Here is a 19,365-nt window from a genome sequence, read left to right as displayed (position 1 = left end):
ATGAGCTTATTTCCACCCACAGGCATCTAATAAGAAAGTTCCAAGTGGTTAATATTCTCCAGATGAGAAAATATATGTTCCCCCAATTCAGCAGGAGTTATAATGCAATCATCCTGCTTCTAAATCCTTAATCCACAGAGAAGGAATTTAGTTCCTGAAGGCATTCCAGTGCTAGCCGTTTCAGGAATACTTATGATGTCATCGAGCTTGATTATTAAAACTACAGGTGGTCTACTTCCTTTCTCTTCATTTGAGGAAACAGTGGAACCACAATTCATTAACTAATCTCTAGGTCCTTTATAAATTGAAAAGATTTTGTTTCCAAGCAGGACAGCTCAGAGAAGTTTAGGAAGCTTGTGAACCAAGGAGTGGGATGTTTCTATCATGAGGCTTCAGCAGGAAGGTTGCTGCATTGGGCCCTTAGCCTTCAATGCTCATGATGAGCCCACAAGGAGGTGTAACTATCCCGAATCTACAGATGAGGCCACGGAGGCCCAGAGGTGACAACTGTTTTGCAAAAGTCACATGACCCGCATTCGGAGGAGATGAGATTCAAGCCTAGATCTCTCCAGTCTTCAGTGTCAAAGCAACCCCTCACCCACACAAACTGCCCCCAAGGTCAAGCAGTGATAAAACTGACAACACTCCTTGATCCTTTACCAGCATCAGAGATTATCAGCTTTTTTTTTTATATATCAGTGCAGATGGAAGATTCAAAAATGAATCTGGGGACTTCCCTGGTGGCACAGGGGATAAGAATCCGCCTGCCAATGCAGGGGACACGGGTTCGAGCCCTGGTCCGGGAAGATCCCACATGCCGTGGAGCAAATAGCCCCACGCGTCACAACTCCTGAGCCTGCGTGCTGCAACTGCTGAAGTCTGTGCTCCATAACAAGAGAAGCCACCACAAGGAGAAGGCCGCGCACCGCAACGAAGAGTAGCCCCCAGTCGCTGCAACTAGAGAAAGCCCACACGCAGCAACAAAGGCCCAACACAGCTGAAAAAATAAACAAATAAAAATTAAAATCTTGAAAAACAAAAATGAATCTGTAGAACTCACCATTCTCAGTTCCAGCGAATCCTCAGAATCATGGAGGAGCTATTGTAAAAGAGCCCTGTGACTGTGGGCAAGTCACACTAACTCTCAGCCACAGTTTTCCATCTGCACAATTAAGATAGTAGCACTCACGGGCTTCCCTGGTGGCACAGTGGTTAAGAATCCGCCTGCCAATACAGGAGACACGGGTTCGAGCCCTGGTCCAGGAACATTCCATATGCCGTGGAGCCTCTAAGCCTGCACTCTAGAGCCTGTGAGCCACAACTACTGAGCCCACGTGCCACAACTACTGAAGCCCGCACACCTAGAGCCCGTACTCCGCAACAAGAGAAGCCACCGCAATGAGAAGCCCGCATGCCACAACGAAGAGCAGCCCCTGCTCGCCACAACTAAAGAAAGCCCACGTGCAGCAATGAAGACCCAATGCAGCCCCAAAATTAATAAATTAATAAATAACTAAATTTATTAAAAAAGTAAAAAAAAAAGATAGTAGCACTCACTCACTGGGTTGCTGGGAGGATTAAATGAAAGAAGAGACCTAAAAGCCCTTAGCACCTTGTAGGTGCTAATAATTGTATGTCTTCTTATTTCCTGCAATAAATTTATTGCATAAATGATCACTTAACAATAATAACTGTTGAATATGTCCCTTGTGTTTGAGGCTGAAACGACTGCATTTACTCCCCCCAGATCCTGGGTGGTAGGTGTGACTTTTATTGAGACCCAAGGTGGGTAAGTAGTTTGCCCAGAGTTCACACAGGAAGTGGGAGGCCTGGGATTTGAACACAGGCACCCTGAATTTAGAGGTCATACTTTGAGCCATCCTGCCATCCTTCCCTCTGGAAAATGAAGATGAATGAAGATATTTCATGTGACAAAGGCTGAATCTGATGACTTGCATTTTGCTCTCTTAATCCCCACCCCAACTCCTTCTTGGAAAATGAAAGATGTTTGTGTGAGCTTCCCACTGTCTCCAGGACGCTACACTCAGAAAGCTTCATTGATTTATTTTACTATATGGTTGCAATTTTGCCTGCTCTTCATAAACCCTCAAAAACAAGCCTCATGAGGTCACCAAAGCAACTGGCAGGTGTGATGATCCTAAAGCTCTTCTGTGCCTGATTTCTCTCCAGAGAGGGACTTGTCCCCTCTACCCAGGGGCAGCAAAAAGAATTAAAACTTTGCTAGGACTGTGCCTCCACTGACTTTTCCTTCATTATTTATTTGCTTCTTTATTTACACTCCTTCAAAAAAGGACTCGATGTGGAATTTCTCATCAGAGATAACCACTAAAATATCTAGATGAGAAAGAGACACCCACAGTCCCCACAGAATAAAGGGAATCGATACTGAGGGCTTCTCCAACAGAAGAGGCTTCTGAAAGGAGGTGTTGTGGGAGATATCTTACCCAGTAGCAGGAGGAGACACTCAAGAACTGCTGATGTAAGTCCATACCAAGGTCCCCCTGCACAAAACCATTTCCCTGATTATTTTAAAATCTGTATCTCTAAAGAAAAGGAAGATCCAGGGAGAGAAGAGTGAGGGAGGGAAGGAAAGAGGCCCCCTCCTTGACACCATGTCTTATTATTGGGAAGAGATTCCTGCATTATCAGTTCTGGACCACTTGCCTTGCTGAGGACAAAGGGAAGCAAACACGTGAGGGGCTGCTGTTGGGATGGATGTTTCTGCAGGACTGGGGGTAGGGGCAGACGGAGGCAGTACCAGAGAAGCTACAAACAGGCTGTGGCTTCTGTCTGTGGCTCAAGAAGGGCTGCCATGGCTGAAGTCAAGGTGAGGTCTCTGAGGCTTCTCAGATCCACCTGGCAAATATTTCCTGTGCTCAGAGCTAGGTGTGGAGAGATCAAAAATAAACTCACAATTCCTGCCTTTAAAGAGTTCTTAGTTACAGGAAGAGGCAGGCACATGAATGGATCATTCCAAGGTGATATCCTACAGGATCCATTCACACTTCCTACCACTGTCTAGTGAGCATGTGCTCTGTGCCAGGCATTGTGCAGCATGATGGGGATTCAGGGTAGCCGTCCGCTTGGAGTCGAATGCTGTAGTCTAGCATTGAATAGGCTGTGAGAGCACAGAGGAGGGTTTCAACCCAGACTGGAGAAATCCTGAAAGGTTACATGGAGGCGGTGACAGACAGAAGAGAATAGAAAGGGCACTCCATGCAGAAGAAATGGCATGACTGAATGCTCAATAGTAGGAAACACTTTGTACCTAGGACACGACGAGACTGGTCATGTGCAGACCTCTGCTTCCAGCACTGTGACTTTTAGATATACCTAAGAAAAAGCCCGCCTGTCTACCAGCGATTGGTCCTTTAGATTGACCTCTAGAGCGTGGGCTACAGCAGCTTCATGATCTCATCCTCCAGGAGAGGACACAGCTCCGCGGAGCTCTGAGTAAAAACATGTTATTGGGTGTATTCTCTTTTACTTGTAGGCGCTATCATTTAAACATCCTCCCATGGCAAGTTCCCTGGTGATGAACCCCACAACATGGTGTGCAATCTTTGCTTATGGCTCAGAGAAACCCCTTAGAGTATGGCTGGTTAATGCAGGGGTTCAGAGCTAAACGCAAATTACCTGGTTAGCTGGAATGTGACAGGGTTGCAGCGCATGGGGATGCACATCTCCTTTGCTCGCTGGGGAAGGAATAACATGGACTGGGGCCCTACTGCATGTCAGGCCCGCATTGTTGCGCCTGGTCCTCACCCCCCCCCCCAGTGTGGTGCCTATTTCACTGATGAGGTGCCTGAGGCTAGGAGACCTTCACTAACCTGCCCAAGAAACTCCTGACCTGATTGAGTCAAGCCAAGATCATTGCGGCATCCACTTCAAATGAACTTCTCTGAGGCTTCCCACAGGCATTCATCCTTGACATTCAGGTCTCAGCTCAGACAGGAACTCTCTCCATCTAAAGAGTCACTCTCTGTCACCACTTTTCCTTTCATAGCACTTACCCTCCCTTATAGGACAGCATGGACATATTCATTATCTTCCTCTCTCTCCCAACTCCACAAGGCAGGGACCATTCCTGACTCCTTCACTGCTGTATCCGTGATGCTACAAGCAGAGCCAGGTACATAAGAACCCCAAACAAATAAATGCTTTCTTATTGAACAAAGCCACCTGACAGTCCCTAAGCCTAGCCCTTCCACTCCACTGGTTTCCTCCAGGTAGCGGTCGGTGGCCCATGGGGTGTCTGTGGGGAACCCCTTGGTGGCTGATGAATGACCCTAAATGCAGGACTCTCTGAGTTTCTCAAGGTGAGGGCAGGCAGTCCATAGATTTCATTTCTACCTTAGCAAAACGATACCATCTAGCAACGTGACAAATGTTTGAGATTCATAAACTAATAGTATCCACAACTCACGTTCCTTGATGATTCAGGCTTCTACCCACAAGTCTGGTTCAGGCTGGCACAGACCTCTCAGGCAGCTGTCGCTATCAGCAAGCGCTGTGGCCAGTCACCATGAGCGTGGCCTTGACTTGCCTCTGACTTTCAGTGGCTGCTATTGTTGTTTCAATCAATTCTTGTTTACACTCATGCTTGGTGTGTATTTTTGTTGATTGCTCTGTTTTGTGTGGTACCATTTTGATTGCGATTTTGTTCCTCTCCAGCATTTTGTCGTCTCCAAGTTATTTTTCCACTAAAAAGCAGGGATAAGACCATCAGCCCTACTTAAGTGGGTCACAGTCCTGAATGTTTGAGAAGGAGTCCTTGCACCTTACCTCGTGGCCTCATGTAATCCTCAATTACCTTGCTCGCCTTTATTTTGTGACCAGAAGTATACGTTCCTAAAACTCACCTTGCTGGGCAAAACGGGGAAAATGGGGCGAGGGGCTTGACACTCGAAAATGTCATCAGTGACACATAAAAAAAGAGAGAGAGGGAAAACACTAGCACAGTTTTACTTTTACACAGGTTAAATGGTTAAGAAATAGATAAGTGTTACAATAAGTAGTACTTGAAGAGACCTGAGGTTTGCTTGTGGAAGTGGACACAGGAAAGGCTGCAGCTGGTACATTACTGTGAAGAGGGTTTTCTGATGGGAATGGAAAGTTGTAACAGTGGTCCAGGCAGGTGTGGCTTTTCACACACGGTGAGGGGAGTAGCTGGTAGATGTTTGAGGTCTGCGCATGTGCCTGTTTTGTATATTCCTCCATGGCTTGGCTCAGCTCAGCTGGGTGCAGGTTTCTGCCTTCACCTAATATTTCTCGTGCAAGAAATCTTGCATAAGCAAATGTGAAATTCCCATTATCCTCAAATTGTTTTCTAATATATCAATTGTGCTGGAACAAATTCACGTTTTCAAAACATGTGTTATAGCGGAACTGTCTGTACCTGACTTACTGTCAACCTTTCTTTGTTTGCTCAGATTGGACCAAGAGGATTGAGTACCAGCCTGGCTCGGGGAGCGTGCCCCTGTTTCCCAGCATCCACCTGGAGACCTGTGACGGGGCTGTCTCCTCCATCCAGATCACCACGGAACTGCAGACCAACTACATCGGGAAGGGCTGTGACCGCGAGACCTACTCTGAGAAATCCCTTCAGAAATTATGTGGTAGGTTTTTCCCTGCTGAGAGTATTTTTAAATGTTTTTTTAAACAATATATACAAAGCATGTGTTATTATATTATGACAGAATCACCCCTCCCCACTTCCTTGGTATAGGTAACCTCTGGATGGATATTGTTTACTTATCATGGCTAAAGGGTCAGAAGGCACAGCTTTTGGCATCAGACACACCTGATCAGATCCCACCATGTACCAGCTGTACGGCTGTGGGCAAGTGATGTGACAAAGCCTCTATTCTTCATCAGTAAAATAGGGATTCATGACCTCATGTGGTTTTTCTAAATGTATTTATTTATTTATTTATTTTTGGCTGTGTTGGGTCTTCGTTGCTGCACGTGGGCTTTCTCTAGTTGCCGTGCACTGGCTTCTCATTGTGGTAGCTTCTCTTCTTAAAGAGCATGGGCTCTAGGAGCGCAGGCTCAGTAGTTGTGGCGCACGGGCTTAGTTGCTCTGCGGCATGTGGGATCTTACCGGCCCAGGGCTCGAACCCTTGTCCCCTGCATTGGCAGGTGGATTCTCTTTTTTTTTTTTCTTTTTCTTTTTTAGAAGATGTTGGGGGTAGGAGTTTATTACTTAATTAATTAATTTTTGCTGCGTTGCGTCTTCATTTCTGTGCGAGAGCTTTCTCTAGTTGTGGCAAACAGGGGCCACTCTTCATCGCAGTACGCGGACCTCTCACTATCGCGGCCTCTCTTGTTGCGGAGCTCCAGACACGCAAGCTCGAGACGCGCAGGCTCAGTAGTTGTGGCTCACGGGCCTAGTTGCTCCACGGCATGTGGGATCCTCCCAGACCAGGGCTCGAACCCGTGTCCCCTGCATTAACAGGCAGATTCTCAACCACTGCGCCACCAGGGAAGCCCGACACCATGTGTTTAAGAGCACCTAGCACAGGGCCTGAAGGAACAGGGCTCCGTTCCACTGTGTTGGTTTACAGAGAGGTACCTGCCCAGGGGCCAGTGTGAAGGGTGGTGTCAGCCACTTGGGGAGAGGTGGGTCTCCTCCCCCAGGACCAGCTGTGGAACTTGAGGGCTTAGTGCAAATGAAAGTGCAGGCCCCTTTTCCAAAATTATTAAGAATTTTAAGGCAGCAACAGCAAAGCATTAAACCAAGCTGGGGGCCTCGTGTGATTGTTCAGGTCACATGCCGGTGAAGCCAGGCCTGGCTGCCCACATCGGAGAAGAAGAGCTGGGGTGAGAGTGGAGGTGGGAGGTGGAAAGTCCAAGTGTGGGGGACAGGGAGCTTGCTGTCCACAGGCTGAAAGATGGCGCCCCAAGAAAGGAGCAGGCCGGAATTAGGAGCCAGGCTCCTGGAGGTTCTAATCAAGGAAGCTTAGCTTTATTGAGCACCTGCTGTGTGCACCCTCCTAGAATCTTCACATGCCCTACCCTAAGTTCCTCACTACACTGAGGAGGGTCTTATTCACCCAGTTTTAAAGATGGACAGTTTGAGGCCCAGAGAGGAAAAATGACTTGTTCAAGGTCACACAGATAGAAAGTGACAGAGGCAGACTCTGAAGGTAGGTCTATGGGAATGAAGGGCCCTTTGCCTCAGGGTCTGTGACTCCGGGCCAGGCCTCTGGAGCCGGAACGTAAACCGCTCAAGTCAGCTGTGGAATAAGACGCTCAATACGGTGGGAACGGTGCCACGTGCTTGGTAAACCACACCGTGCACGGGTTGATGGGCCTCCTTCATCCTCACCACGTATATTTCATTTCTTTCCTGTTCTCTCCAAGGATATTCAGGCCCTCACACTGACTCTCCAGCCGGGCTGTGTGCAGCTTAGGAAGGAGCTTCCTCTTAAACGGGGCCTACATTGGGGGTAACTCCATCCCCACCAAAGGAAAAGGAGGCTCCCGAAGACACAGCGTAGCCGGCATCCCCTCCTGGGGACCCCTCCACTACTCTCTTCGGGGCAGTTTTTCTCTCTCAACATTGACACACACACACACACTCATGCACACACAGGTGCATACAGGCACACAGGTACACACATGCATACACAAATACGCACACACATGCACATACGTGCGTGCGTGCCCACACATACACACCTTCACGCACACAGCTCTTGCCCAAAGGACCAAGTGACAATTTGAGAACTGAATGTGAAATACACCCTGCTCGGGTATCACCGCTTCCTATTTGTCATGTCACCAGGCTGGCAATGAGGTCATGTGGGAAGGCACGTTTTTCCAGAATGATGCAGGAGATTGGGAAAACATCACGACCTCCATATTCCAAACTGCTCTTGTAAAAATGGCTATCAGGGACCCGCAGTACTGAGAAAGCTGCCTCTGGTGTTCTCCTTCAGTCCGGGAGCGGAGAAGCCAGCTCCGCTGACACCTTACTTTGAATGAATATCCCATTTCTCTCCCCGTGCACGTGAATTATAAGTCAACTCAACCCCATGCCACCACGGGTGACGGTCATTTCCTAAACTCCTCCAGGTTAGAAGGAGATGATGGAATCAGCTCGTTAGAGATCAGATGGGCCCGAGGACACACACTGGTGATTTGATTCTGAATGTTGCGAGGGGGAGACCAGGAGATAGGCAGAGAAGGATTTTCTGAGCAAAGAAACTTTAGAGTCAGATTGCATCTGGTTGTTAACATAGCTCATTGCTTCTGGGCTGCCAGCCTCGCCTGGCAGGAAGGCAGGTTAATTCAGTCAGGAAAGCACTTTCCCCTGAGATGCGAGCTTATCTGGTGCTGGGAGCGACCATTTGTTAAGAGAAGTCTGCCTGTCTTTCTGGTGACCTTCCCGGCAGTGCCACCCTCCCATCGCACTTCTGGGAACCCTGAGTGAGCCAGACGGGCAGGGCCACTCCTGCCTCCAGATTAGGAGTCTGACTCTTGACTCGGTGGAGGGAGAGTTCAGGAAAAAAGGGCAGGAGCAAATGAGTCAGAGAGATGCCCATCTGCGCTGAGGTCTGCTTCCTCAGGCCCCATGCGCTCTCCAAACTGTGAGGGAAAGGCAGGCCTGATCGCTTCTAAAGCAGAGCCTGGGTTGTAATTCCTGACTCCCGTGGGGCACCTTAGGTTCTGGAAACAAACTTCTCTGTGTTTTCAGTGGATGGTCGACAAGTTGCTGGCGGGGTCTCCCAGCCAGGGAGCCACCATGACACTTTAAGCCCCAGCGTTCAGGCATGTTTCATTCTACAAATCTTTATTGACTTTGGATGGAAACAGGGAGACCGATTAAGATGTTATCGTCATAGTCTAAGCAAGAGAGAATGATTTGTGAACCGGGGGAGTGGCGGTAGGGATGAATTTAAGACAGATTTAGGAGGTGAAATCAGCAAGAGTCAATCACTGATTAGCTGTCAGCAGTGAAAAAGAAGGAATCTTCGAAGATTCTAATGTGAGCATCTAACTGGACGAGAGTGCCACCAACCAGTGGCCACCAAATTCGGGGCAAGGGCAGATTTAGGGGACAATGGTGACTGGACCTGTGGAACATCCAGGTGTGGATGCCTAGCTCTAGCCTGACTCTGCACACCCCCGAGGACCCACCTCCATCCTGCTGATCCATCCTTATAGCCCATTTCTTCCTGCTGTCCTGCCTCTTCTTGGCCAGGGTACCCCACCTGTCCCCGTTCCCAGTTCATTCCCATCCCTAAGGCTTTGTTCACGTTTTCTTCCCGCTAGAATCTCTCTCCTTCACCATTCCAAACGCTTCCCTTAAGTCAATATTCGCCCGCCCTCTGTGCTCACCAGGGGCAGTCCTGGGGCGCTTCCTGGCGTCTTTGAGTTCTGGCATTGCTTCAGTGACATTTGTTGTTGTGCGGTGACCCAGGCAAGGGTGTCTCCCCAGAGGCGCCTTGTGGCGGTCCGGTCACTGCCCACCTGCTTCCTCCACCTGCAATGTCGCTCCACAACGAGCAATGATGGGATCCTGCGTAAGGGGCCGTCGGACAACAGCTGGGCAAAGCTGCTGTCGGGAAACACCGGACAGGTGCAGTAGCGCCAGAAATAGCCTCTTTGTTTCCAGGGGAACACTGGACGTCAGGCATATTGCTGCCTGCAGTTTGTGCACTGAAACGCTTCCATTCCACCTTGAAACAAAAACGATACAGGGCCCTGCACCTGTGTCCCCTTCAGCTTGTAGGACCAAACTTAGCCTAACATGGTCCCCCATTGCCACTGGTTTACATGATGCCAGGCCTCTTGGGAAGTTGGACAAGCTGTTTATCACTTCCTCTGGGTTCAGAGATTCAGGATGAAAGGATCTCCCATCTCAGTCCCAGGCTTTCCCGAGGTGAAGTGTCACAGAACTGCCTTGAGTATGAAATGCATGATGAAGCCCCAGTGACTCTTGGCCAAATTAAACTTGACATTAACCAGAGCCCGAGAAAAGGCTCACTTCCGTGCCCCTGAGTCTCTGCATATTACAATAAACAGCAAAGCAGTTTGTGACACACGTGTCATTCGGAGACCAGAGGGCAGGGCTGCTCCTCCCTGGAATCACAGGCTCCTGGCATCTGGCCGGCACCTCCCCATGTGACACTCAGGGTCAGCTGCTTTGTATATGTAGAGTCAAGAGCTCTGAGGACAGGTCCTGTTGAAGGAAAGGCTGCAGAGCGAGACCCTGCTGCTAAATCAAGGGATTGATCTGTCAGACCAGTTCAGATTACCAGTCGGTGAGCTGTTCACAGGATTTATACACTTGTGAGTCCAGGAGGTCTTCATAGCGAATCCATTCATTCATTCATTCATGTATTTATTAATTCAGCAAATATTTGTTCAGTGTCCAAATATTCTAACTCGTGAGGTTATCTAGGCGTTAGTACGACCACTTAAAAATAAAGTCTCCTGGGGAAGACAGACATGTAAAAAAAGTTCAGTCCATGGCTTTCTACGACACCGTGCAGCTTAACAGAGCTTGCTCTCACTAAGAATCACAGTTCAAGGCTTTTATACCTTCAGAATACCCCAACTAGGGGAAGCCATCATCAGTTCCTCCAAGATGCCTCTAAACAGCTGGAGCTTCCAGGGGGGGCAGAACCAGCCCCCAAGTCATAGCCAGTGTTTCCATTCTCAGAAAGCTGAAGTGGGCCTCTGACTCTAAGGAAAACTGATGCACACGTGTTGGGAATCCCATTAAATCACTACTCATACATGAGCAAGTGTGCACACACTGACCCACGGGTAATGACAGTGGGCAATGGGCTTCTCTTTGTTTTGTTTTGTTTTGCGGTACGCGGGCCTCTCACTGTTGTGGCCTCTCCCATTGCGGAGCACAGGCTCCAGACATGCAGGCTCAGCCGCCATGGCTCATGGGCCCAGCCGCTCCGCAGCATGTGGGATCCTCCCAGACCGGGGCACGAACCCGTGTCCCCTGCATCGGCAGGCGGACTCTCAACCACTGCGCCACCAGGGAAGCCCCCAGGGCTTCTCTTTGGATATGACTTCTTTGAAGTCAATTAAGCAGCTACCATACAGCATGCCCTTCTATTCTTGGAGAAGGTTTTTTGCCTGCAGTGGCCTTTCCTAGGCTGGTCAGCAACTGGGTATCCATGGCCCTGCCCCAAGAGCTAGGCTGACCACCTTCATCCAAAGCCCAGCTTGCTTCACCTGGACAATTCAAGGCCTTTGAGGAACCCCTCTTGTCTAGGATTCCAGAGGTGGAATGATAGTCTGATGGTAGGATCAACGGTGTGAGCTCTGGAAAGGACATCAGAAAGTCCTCCGCATCCATCCTGAAGGTATGCAGATAGAGAAGTGCGAATGGTAGCCGCTGATGTCAGTCACTTAATGTGGTTTATCAGTCAGGATAGGGCAGGTTATGCTGCAGTAACAAATGATCCCAAATCTATTGGCTTAAAATAGCAAAGGTTTATTTTCCATTCCTACCACATGTCCTTCTCGGGTTGACTGTGGCTCTGCTCTGTGTTAGTTTCCCACTGGGATCCAGGCTAACAGAAAAGCCTCTATCTAGAACATGGTTGATCTCATGGCAGATGGAAAAAGCACGTGGTGAACCATGGACTGGCTTGTAAAGCTTCTGCCCTAAGATGACATGTCACTTGCACTCACATTTCATTGGTCAGAGCAAGTCTCAAGGCCAAGTGCTATCAGTGGGTCAGAAAAGTATGTTGAGAACAGAATGCTTTCTATCATCATGTAGTTCAAGTACAGCCTTTGTCAAGAGGGCCTCCCTGGCTTCCCCTGAGACTCTCTATCAATGAACTCTTCCACGCACCAAAACTAAAAGACTTTCTACTGGGTGACTAGAGGTAGGGCCCATTTCTATCTGGTTCGTTGCTGCATTCTCACCACAGTGCCTGGCATAACTTAGACATTACATAAGCACTTAATGAAGTAACATGGAGTTGCTATTGCTAATCGTGAGAATACTCTATAGAATGAGGCCCGTGTCCTTGAGCACAATGGTTCCTCTCCCCTGAGACCCTCTCCTTCTTGCCATCCTTTCCCATGCCCCATGGTGGACCCTGAGAAGGCATGACTGAGGCTCCATGTCTGTCACCGTTGCCACAGGCCTATCGTGAAACGCTAAGGACACTCTGCCCTCACCAAGGCCACCCAAAGCAGCATGCAAACCCAGCAGTTAAGAAGTCTAGACAGTGACCACTGTCCCCAGGCTCCACGTGGGCTCTTGCTCCACCGCGTGTCCTGAAATCTGCCTAAGTCGCCCCTGTCTTTATCTACTTGCTGACTCAGAGATGCTTCCCCACCCTGATAGGGGCTCAGGGACTTCACAACCAGACCTCACCTCTGGTTGTAAGCCCCCTGCACTCAGGCTGTAGCTGCTGTGCACCAGACCAGTGTGAACTCTCAGCAGCGTGGTGGGTCCCAGGGACCTTTGTGAGGGTTCCTAAGGACGTCTTAAATACACACCGGGGCCTCCCTGGTGGCGCAGTGGTTGAGAGTCCGCCTGCCGATGCAGGGGACACGGGTTCGTGCCCCGGTCTGGGAAGATCCCACATGCCACGGAGCGGCTGGGCCCGTGAGCCATGGCCACTGAGCCTGTGCGTCCAGAGCCTGTGCTCCACAGCGGGAGGGGCCGCAACAGTGAGAGGCCCTCGTACCGCAAAAAAAAAACAACAACAACAAAAAAACCACACTGATGTGCAGATGTTGCTGCTCCACCTTTGTGGGTTATGCATCCTGTTTACCCACTGGTTTCCATGGGATCCTTTGGGGAGAGGAGTGAGAACTTCAGGAGAAAGGAAAATCTCTCTCAGTTTATTTAACTGCACTGAAAAAATGAAATACAATCTGTTAACTCTGTGAAAGCCTGCACCATCTGGTAAAATGCAGTGTGATGCTTCCCAGGAGGCAACATCTGTGGGTCGGGTAGGGTGGCATGCTGCTCCCCTCACCAGGGAAGACCCGGAGCTCCACAACGATGGCCTTGCCAAGGCACATGCCTCTCTGTGGACAGACACCTGTCCAGGGAGGTGGGGTCCTGGAAGCTGGGCTGGGCTTGGCAGGACACTATGCTGTGTGATAGAAAGAACATTGCTGGGGTTCTGAGAGCTGGGCTTGCCTCTAGCTAGCTGAGTGGCTGTGTGATCCTGGTCAAGTCATTTCCCCTCTCTGGGCCTCAGCTTCCATGTTTGTAAGATGTGTAGGAGGTTGGAGGTGGGTAGGGATATATTGGGAGTATGTGTTTAACAGATGCACACTACCATATATAAAATAGATAAACAACACGATTAACTGTATAACACAGGGAACAATATTCACTATCCTATAATAAACTATAATGGAAAAGCATCGAAAAAAGTATATAAATATATACATATGTATATATGTATAAACAATTCACTTTGTTGTACACCTGAAACTAACACAATATTATAAATCAACTATACTTCAATTTTTTAAAATGTGCAGTAGGTTGCAAGATCTCCCTCCCGGTTGATTGAGGTGGTGCAGCGGGAATGTGGGCTTCAGGGCTGGCAAACCCTGATGATGGGTCCCCTTACTAGCTGGCTGTGATTCTAGGCTCGCTGAGCTTCAAGTTTCTTATCTGTAAGCTGGAATCGTAATCGTATTCACCACATTGATGAGTAACTAAGAAAAAGCATTGATGTACTTAATTCAAGTCTGACACTCACTCAGTGCCCAATAAAGTGTTCCAAGGAAACTAAGAATAAAGATCTGTCAAAATTATAATTCAAAAAGATACATGCACCGCTATGTTCATAGCAGCACTATTTACAATAGCCAAGATATGGAAACAACCTAAATGTCCATTGACAGATGAATGGATAAAGAAGATGTGGTACATATATACAATGGAATGTTACTCAGCCATTAAAAAAAAGAATGAAATAATGCCATTTGCAGCAACATGGATGGACCTAGAGCTTATCATACTAGGTGAAGTCCAAAAGAGAAAGACAAATACCATGTGATATCACTTATATGTGGAATCTAAAATATGACACAAATGAATTTATTTACAAAACAGAAACAGACTCACAGACATAGAAAACAGACTTGCAGTTGCCAAGGAGTAAGGGAGGTGGGGAGGAGGGATAGAGTGGGAGTTTGGGGTTAGCAGATGCAAGCTATTACCTATAGAAAGGATAAACAACAAGGTCCTACTGCACAGCACAGGGAACTATGTTCAATACCCTGTGATAAACCATAATGGAAAAGAATATAAAAAAGAATGTAGGGGCTTCATTGTTGAGAGTCCGCCTGCCAATGCAGGGGACGCGGGTTCATGCCCCGGTCCGGGGGGATCCCACATGCCGCGGAGTGGCTGGGCCCGTGAGCCATGGCCGCTGAGCCTGTGCGTCTGGAGCCTGTGCTCCTCAACGGGAGAGGCCACAACAGTGAGAGGCCCGCGTACCGCAAAAAACAAAAAAAGAAAAAGGAACCTCAAAGGGTGGAGTTCTGAGCCCAGTCAGCCCTTCCCTGGTTCCCCCATGCTCAGGCCTGCGGCTGTGTGTGGGCCCTGTACTGGGCCCTGCTAGATTGTGTTGGCTGCTCCGGCTTGAGCTAGAAGTCAGGAGCCCTGGGTGCTCAGCCTGCATCTCCCTGGCCACCTGACTAGGCTGTGAGCCCTAGTCACCAGCTGTCGTCATGCTGGACAAATCCTGGTGTCCGAGCCAACTCACTCATGGGGCAGACCAGCTGTTGCCAGGTTGCATTATTCTGGGGAGTTCTAGGAAGATGAACTTGGTCCAAAGACTACATATCTCCCTTTCCCCAGCCACCCCCAAATCTCTACCTGCTACCATCTTGATAGAGTTCTTTCTTTCAAATACCTAAGGCTTTGTTAGTCGTTAAAACATTAGTGTGAATTAGCTTATCAGATAAGTAAAATGGACATCAAATAAGTCTCAAGGGTTATAGGAGAACAAGTAATATTGATGAGAGGTGGGGGGCATGAACAAGAGGCTGGATGAACAGGCTCCTGCGAGCATTGGGTAATGCCCGGAAGCATCTCACGAAGGTACTGGGTAGAAGAAAAGGCAGTTATAAACATTAATGGAGCACCTACTATGCGTCAGGCATGCTACCAGGCAAAAGCCCCAAGAAAAACGCATTAATAATGCAGTCAGCGCTGCCCACACTTCCCCTTGATGAGCATAGCTGCAGGGTGATTGTAAATTAAGAGACCGGAACCTCCACTCCCACCCCCCACCCTGCCATGTCTCAGTCACTGCAGGTCCCAGAAGCCTTTCGCAGGGCGAGCTCCTTACAGGGCTAAGCAGAGCATCTGCTCTAAGGATACAGATGTGTCACACAGCCAGCTTTCAGTTGCAAACCCATGGGCATCTGTTCCAAGGCTGCAGGGAAAACTGGCTAGGTTAAACATTTTCAAAGAAGTACATCGCTTTCCAATATGGCACCTTCCTGAGAGATTTTCATGTGTCATTTTAACTGTAGATGTTTGTAGTGGCTGACTCTGAAATGCAGCCCCTAGTTGACATGAGGCCCTGATATACAGAATTCAGAAGTCCAATGTTCCCAGACAAATGGCAGGTAATACACACCACCACTGTCCGTTAAACCCATTTACGACTGCCGGGTCAGTGCTGTGCCAGGTGGGAGCCCACACACACTTGGTCCCCTGCACCGGGCATACTGTGGACTCCCTGGCTCTCGTCTCCTGGTATCAGGAAGCTCCTGACCTTCCTCCTCCCCTGAGTAGCTGAGCCCTGCCCCTCTGTGGAACGTAAGGATGCAGAGGACACTGCTGGCAGCACCTGAGCTTCAGTGGGAAGTCCATGGCGGCCCAGTTATCCTCCCAGCTGGGCCGTCCTGTCTTCTGGGCCAACCTTGCCAGCTCACTCAGCTCCGCCCTCCACAAAGCTGTTGGTGTGATTCTCCCAAGACACAAGTCTGTCTATGACACTCCCACGGCCTCAGGATATCCTTAGCCTGGAATCACAGTGGTAGCGGAAATAATAACAGCTCTAACAATAACGACAGAGTTATAGGTAACGTGGAGTGAGCTCAGCTCATCGCGTGCTGAGCGTGCTGCCCCAGGTGCAGGTGTCTCTTGTTCAGTTCCCACAACAGCTGGGAGGGCAGGTGGCAGAGAAGCAGGTGGAGAGTCGGAAAGGTGAGGTCACTGGTCACAGTCACAAGGCCAGCAAGCCAGGCCGCCCGCCACCAGGCATCAGGTTCAAGTTCTGCTGACTTCAGAACCCATGTTCTCAACTGCTATACCATTTGGCCTAAACGAATGGTTGGAAAAAAGCGTGGTGAGTGCAAAGTGACTCATACTCTTTCTCATGGGGTCAGGACCTGAACTTTCCCCATCACAGCTCTGATCACACTGCATCCCAGTTGTCTGTCAATTTGTTGGGTCTGAGCTCCTCCAGGTCAGGGACTGTGCTGATTCACATTTACTTCGGCAGCACCCAGCAGGGGTCTTGGCGCCCGATTGGTGCTCAATAAATGGCTGACAGGGTAACGGATGGATGAGCGTGCGAATGAATCCATCGACCCGAATCCAACCCTGGCCTTCTCCAGGACCCTCGTCTGCTTATCGAAACCCCCAGGGTAATCTCATTTCTCTAAATTCCTCCAGCACCTTTTTCTTGTGTAATAGTTAAATGCACTCTGTCCTCCCACATGCAATACTTCTGTCTGTAAGTTACTGATGCCTCCCCAAGCCGACCATGAGCAACATGGGCAAGGATGGCATTTAACCCTTCTTTTCCCGAGTCACCTAGCTCAGGCTGAGCACCTAGCTCTGGGTAAGTATGCCGAGTAGTTCATTCTGACCCAGGAGCAGAAAACAGAACGTGAGGACACCCACCCTGGGAGGAATGACCCTTTGTTCTTTCTGTCCCCATCCCCCGCAGGAGCCTCCTCTGGCATCATCGACCTCTTGCCGTCCCCCAGCGCCGCCACCAACTGGACCGCAGGACTGCTGGTGGACAGCAGCGAGATGATCTTCAAGTTCGATGGCAGGCAGGGTGCCAAGATTCCTGACGGGGTTGTACCCAAGAACCTGACGGATCAGTTCACTATCACCATGTGGATGAAGCACGGCCCCAGCCCTGGCGTGAGAGCTGAGAAGGAAACCATCCTCTGCAACTCAGATAAAACCGGTGAGTCTTGCCTCCAGCCCTCCTGGCGTCTGCCCGCTCTGTCCCAGCTGCTCAGTCACGGCCACGGCCACCAAGGGCATGGGAGAAAAGTGGGAGTGTGAGAGGGGCCCTGGGAAAATATTCTGGTCTCTGGTTTTCTGGCTGATGATTTCCTTGCCTTGGGGTAGAGCAGGACCAGGAAAGGGAGGCAGGGTACAGACACAAAGAGTCAAAAAGCTGGGATTGGTGGTTTTCCGACTGGGTTCTTCAGAGCCCCAGCATCCCCAGAAGTAACTTAAGGCTGCTATATGAGGTGGGGTTGGGGGAGGAGGCTTCATCCTTACTTCAAGCAAAGCAGCTCTACCTTCACTGTATTATATTAATATATAGACAGATTTCCAGAAGTTTATTTTCAATGAAAGGGTCCTGCTAATTTACAACAGCAGTTTGAAAATCACTGCTGTGCATAACGATGATAGCTAAGCTTTGTTAGGCATTTTTCAGCTTGCTGAGCCTGTGTAAGGCAGTTCACAGCTTGGTGGTTAAAAACACTCCACCACTTACTGGCTGTGTGATCTCGGGCAAGTGGGTTAACCTCTCAATGCCTCACTTTCTCAGTCTATAAAATGGGCATGATAGTATTATCTACCTCATAGGGGTTTGTGTATGTGTGTGTGTGTGTGTGTGTGTGTGTGTGTGTGTGTGGACATGTTCTCAGTTTTCTTGGGTAGATACTTTAGGCATAGAATTACTGGGTCATATTGTAATTCTGTGTTTAACTTTCTGAGGAGTTGCCGAACTGTTTTTCACAGTGGTGTGCCATTTTGCATTTCCATTAGCAATGTGTAAGGGATCTGATTTTTCTACATCCTTGGCAACACTTGTTATTCTTTTATCAGGAGTAAATGACAATGTATGTATAGCGCAGTAGAACAGTACCTGAGGCACCGGAAGTCTAACTGTGTTAGCTCTTCCTATTCTAAACAGTGCCTCACATCTCTAGAAACAATTTTACAGACGCATTACCGTGTTTCCTGTTTTAAGGATAAGTAAACATCCCTGAGACTTTAAGTAACTTGTCCCAAGTTATTCAGCTGGTAAGTATCAGAACTGGAATGTAAGCTTAGATCCAGCAAATTCCATCGCTATGCTCTGGTCACCACACCCCACATGCAAACACACACACACACACACACACACACACACAAATACTCTGATATCTTATGAAAATGTTATGTCAATCTTAAATTATAAGTCCACATTTTCCCATTTCAAATGCTCTTCTTGTTAAAATACCCCAAATAAATGATAACTACTCTACAGCAGATAGCGCAGTGAGAAGACAGGATAGAAGAACGGCTCACCGTTCAGCTTTGCAGCTGAACAGCCGAAGTTCACATGGCAGCTTTTCCACTACTTAAGGAAAATCGAGGAGTTGCTAATGTCACTGAGCCTTAGTTTCCCCATATGTAGAATGGGGAAAATAAACATGAAATAAGGTATGAAATCACGTAGCAGCTCCAGATAAAAAATCTGTGCTCGACTAATTAACTTGATGTTCTTATTGTCATAATCATTATTATTTCTAGTTTTATTCCACATTATACAACTACCAGGACCCCACATTTCCTCTTTCAATCAATATTTGCGGTAGAAGCCAATGTATTTTCTGGATATAGAAACTGAAACAGGGGGAGTTGCCCAGCTTTTCCCAGTCATATGGTGAATCTGTGTCAGAGCCAGTGCCAAGGATTTGTTTTCCCGGCCCTTCGTATAGGAAGGACTCCGCAGACCCTCTTAAGTTGGCACTGAGGTTTGGGACTGGGTCCACAGCTCAGCCCAGGACCCCAGGAGTCACCCTGTGGCACCATCTTCGCAGTGTCTGGTGGGCTGTCCCCAGCATGATCCAGAGCCAGCATCCAGGAGACAATGGCTTAGGAGTATACAGATGCATGCAAAGCAGCCCTGGCTGGGGTTAGCGCCCACACACATACAGTCCTTTCTGAAATGTATCAAATACCCCTGGGAGGCAGGCCTGACAAATATAGACCTCTGGCTCACACAGGAGGAAATTAGAATATGAAAGGTTGAGCAACTGGCCGAGGATAACACAACTGATTTTCAAAGGAACAGACTTGGCCCTAGCTCCTCTGGCCCGCATTTCAGGTCCACGCTACTAGACCAGTGG

General features: G+C 48.8%; 1 protein-coding gene across 1 annotated transcript in view; it reads left to right on the top strand.

Annotated features, from left to right (window-relative positions):
• CLSTN2 (calsyntenin 2) overlaps positions 1-19,365 on the top strand; it is a 628,388-nt gene that overhangs the window by 517,435 nt on the left and 91,588 nt on the right. Inside the window, exons 6-7 of the mRNA XM_081235450.1 lie at positions 5,454-5,639; positions 16,950-17,198. Of these exons, the coding sequence (XP_081091576.1) occupies positions 5,454-5,639; positions 16,950-17,198 (435 nt within the window). The remainder of the gene's footprint in view (positions 1-5,453; positions 5,640-16,949; positions 17,199-19,365) is intronic.

Source organism: Mesoplodon bidens, assembly GCF_964165515.1.
Source record: "Mesoplodon bidens genome assembly, chromosome: 5".
In the NCBI taxonomy this organism is placed as follows: Eukaryota; Metazoa; Chordata; class Mammalia; order Artiodactyla; family Ziphiidae; genus Mesoplodon; species Mesoplodon bidens.
This window is presented reverse-complemented; position numbering and strand designations above follow the sequence as displayed.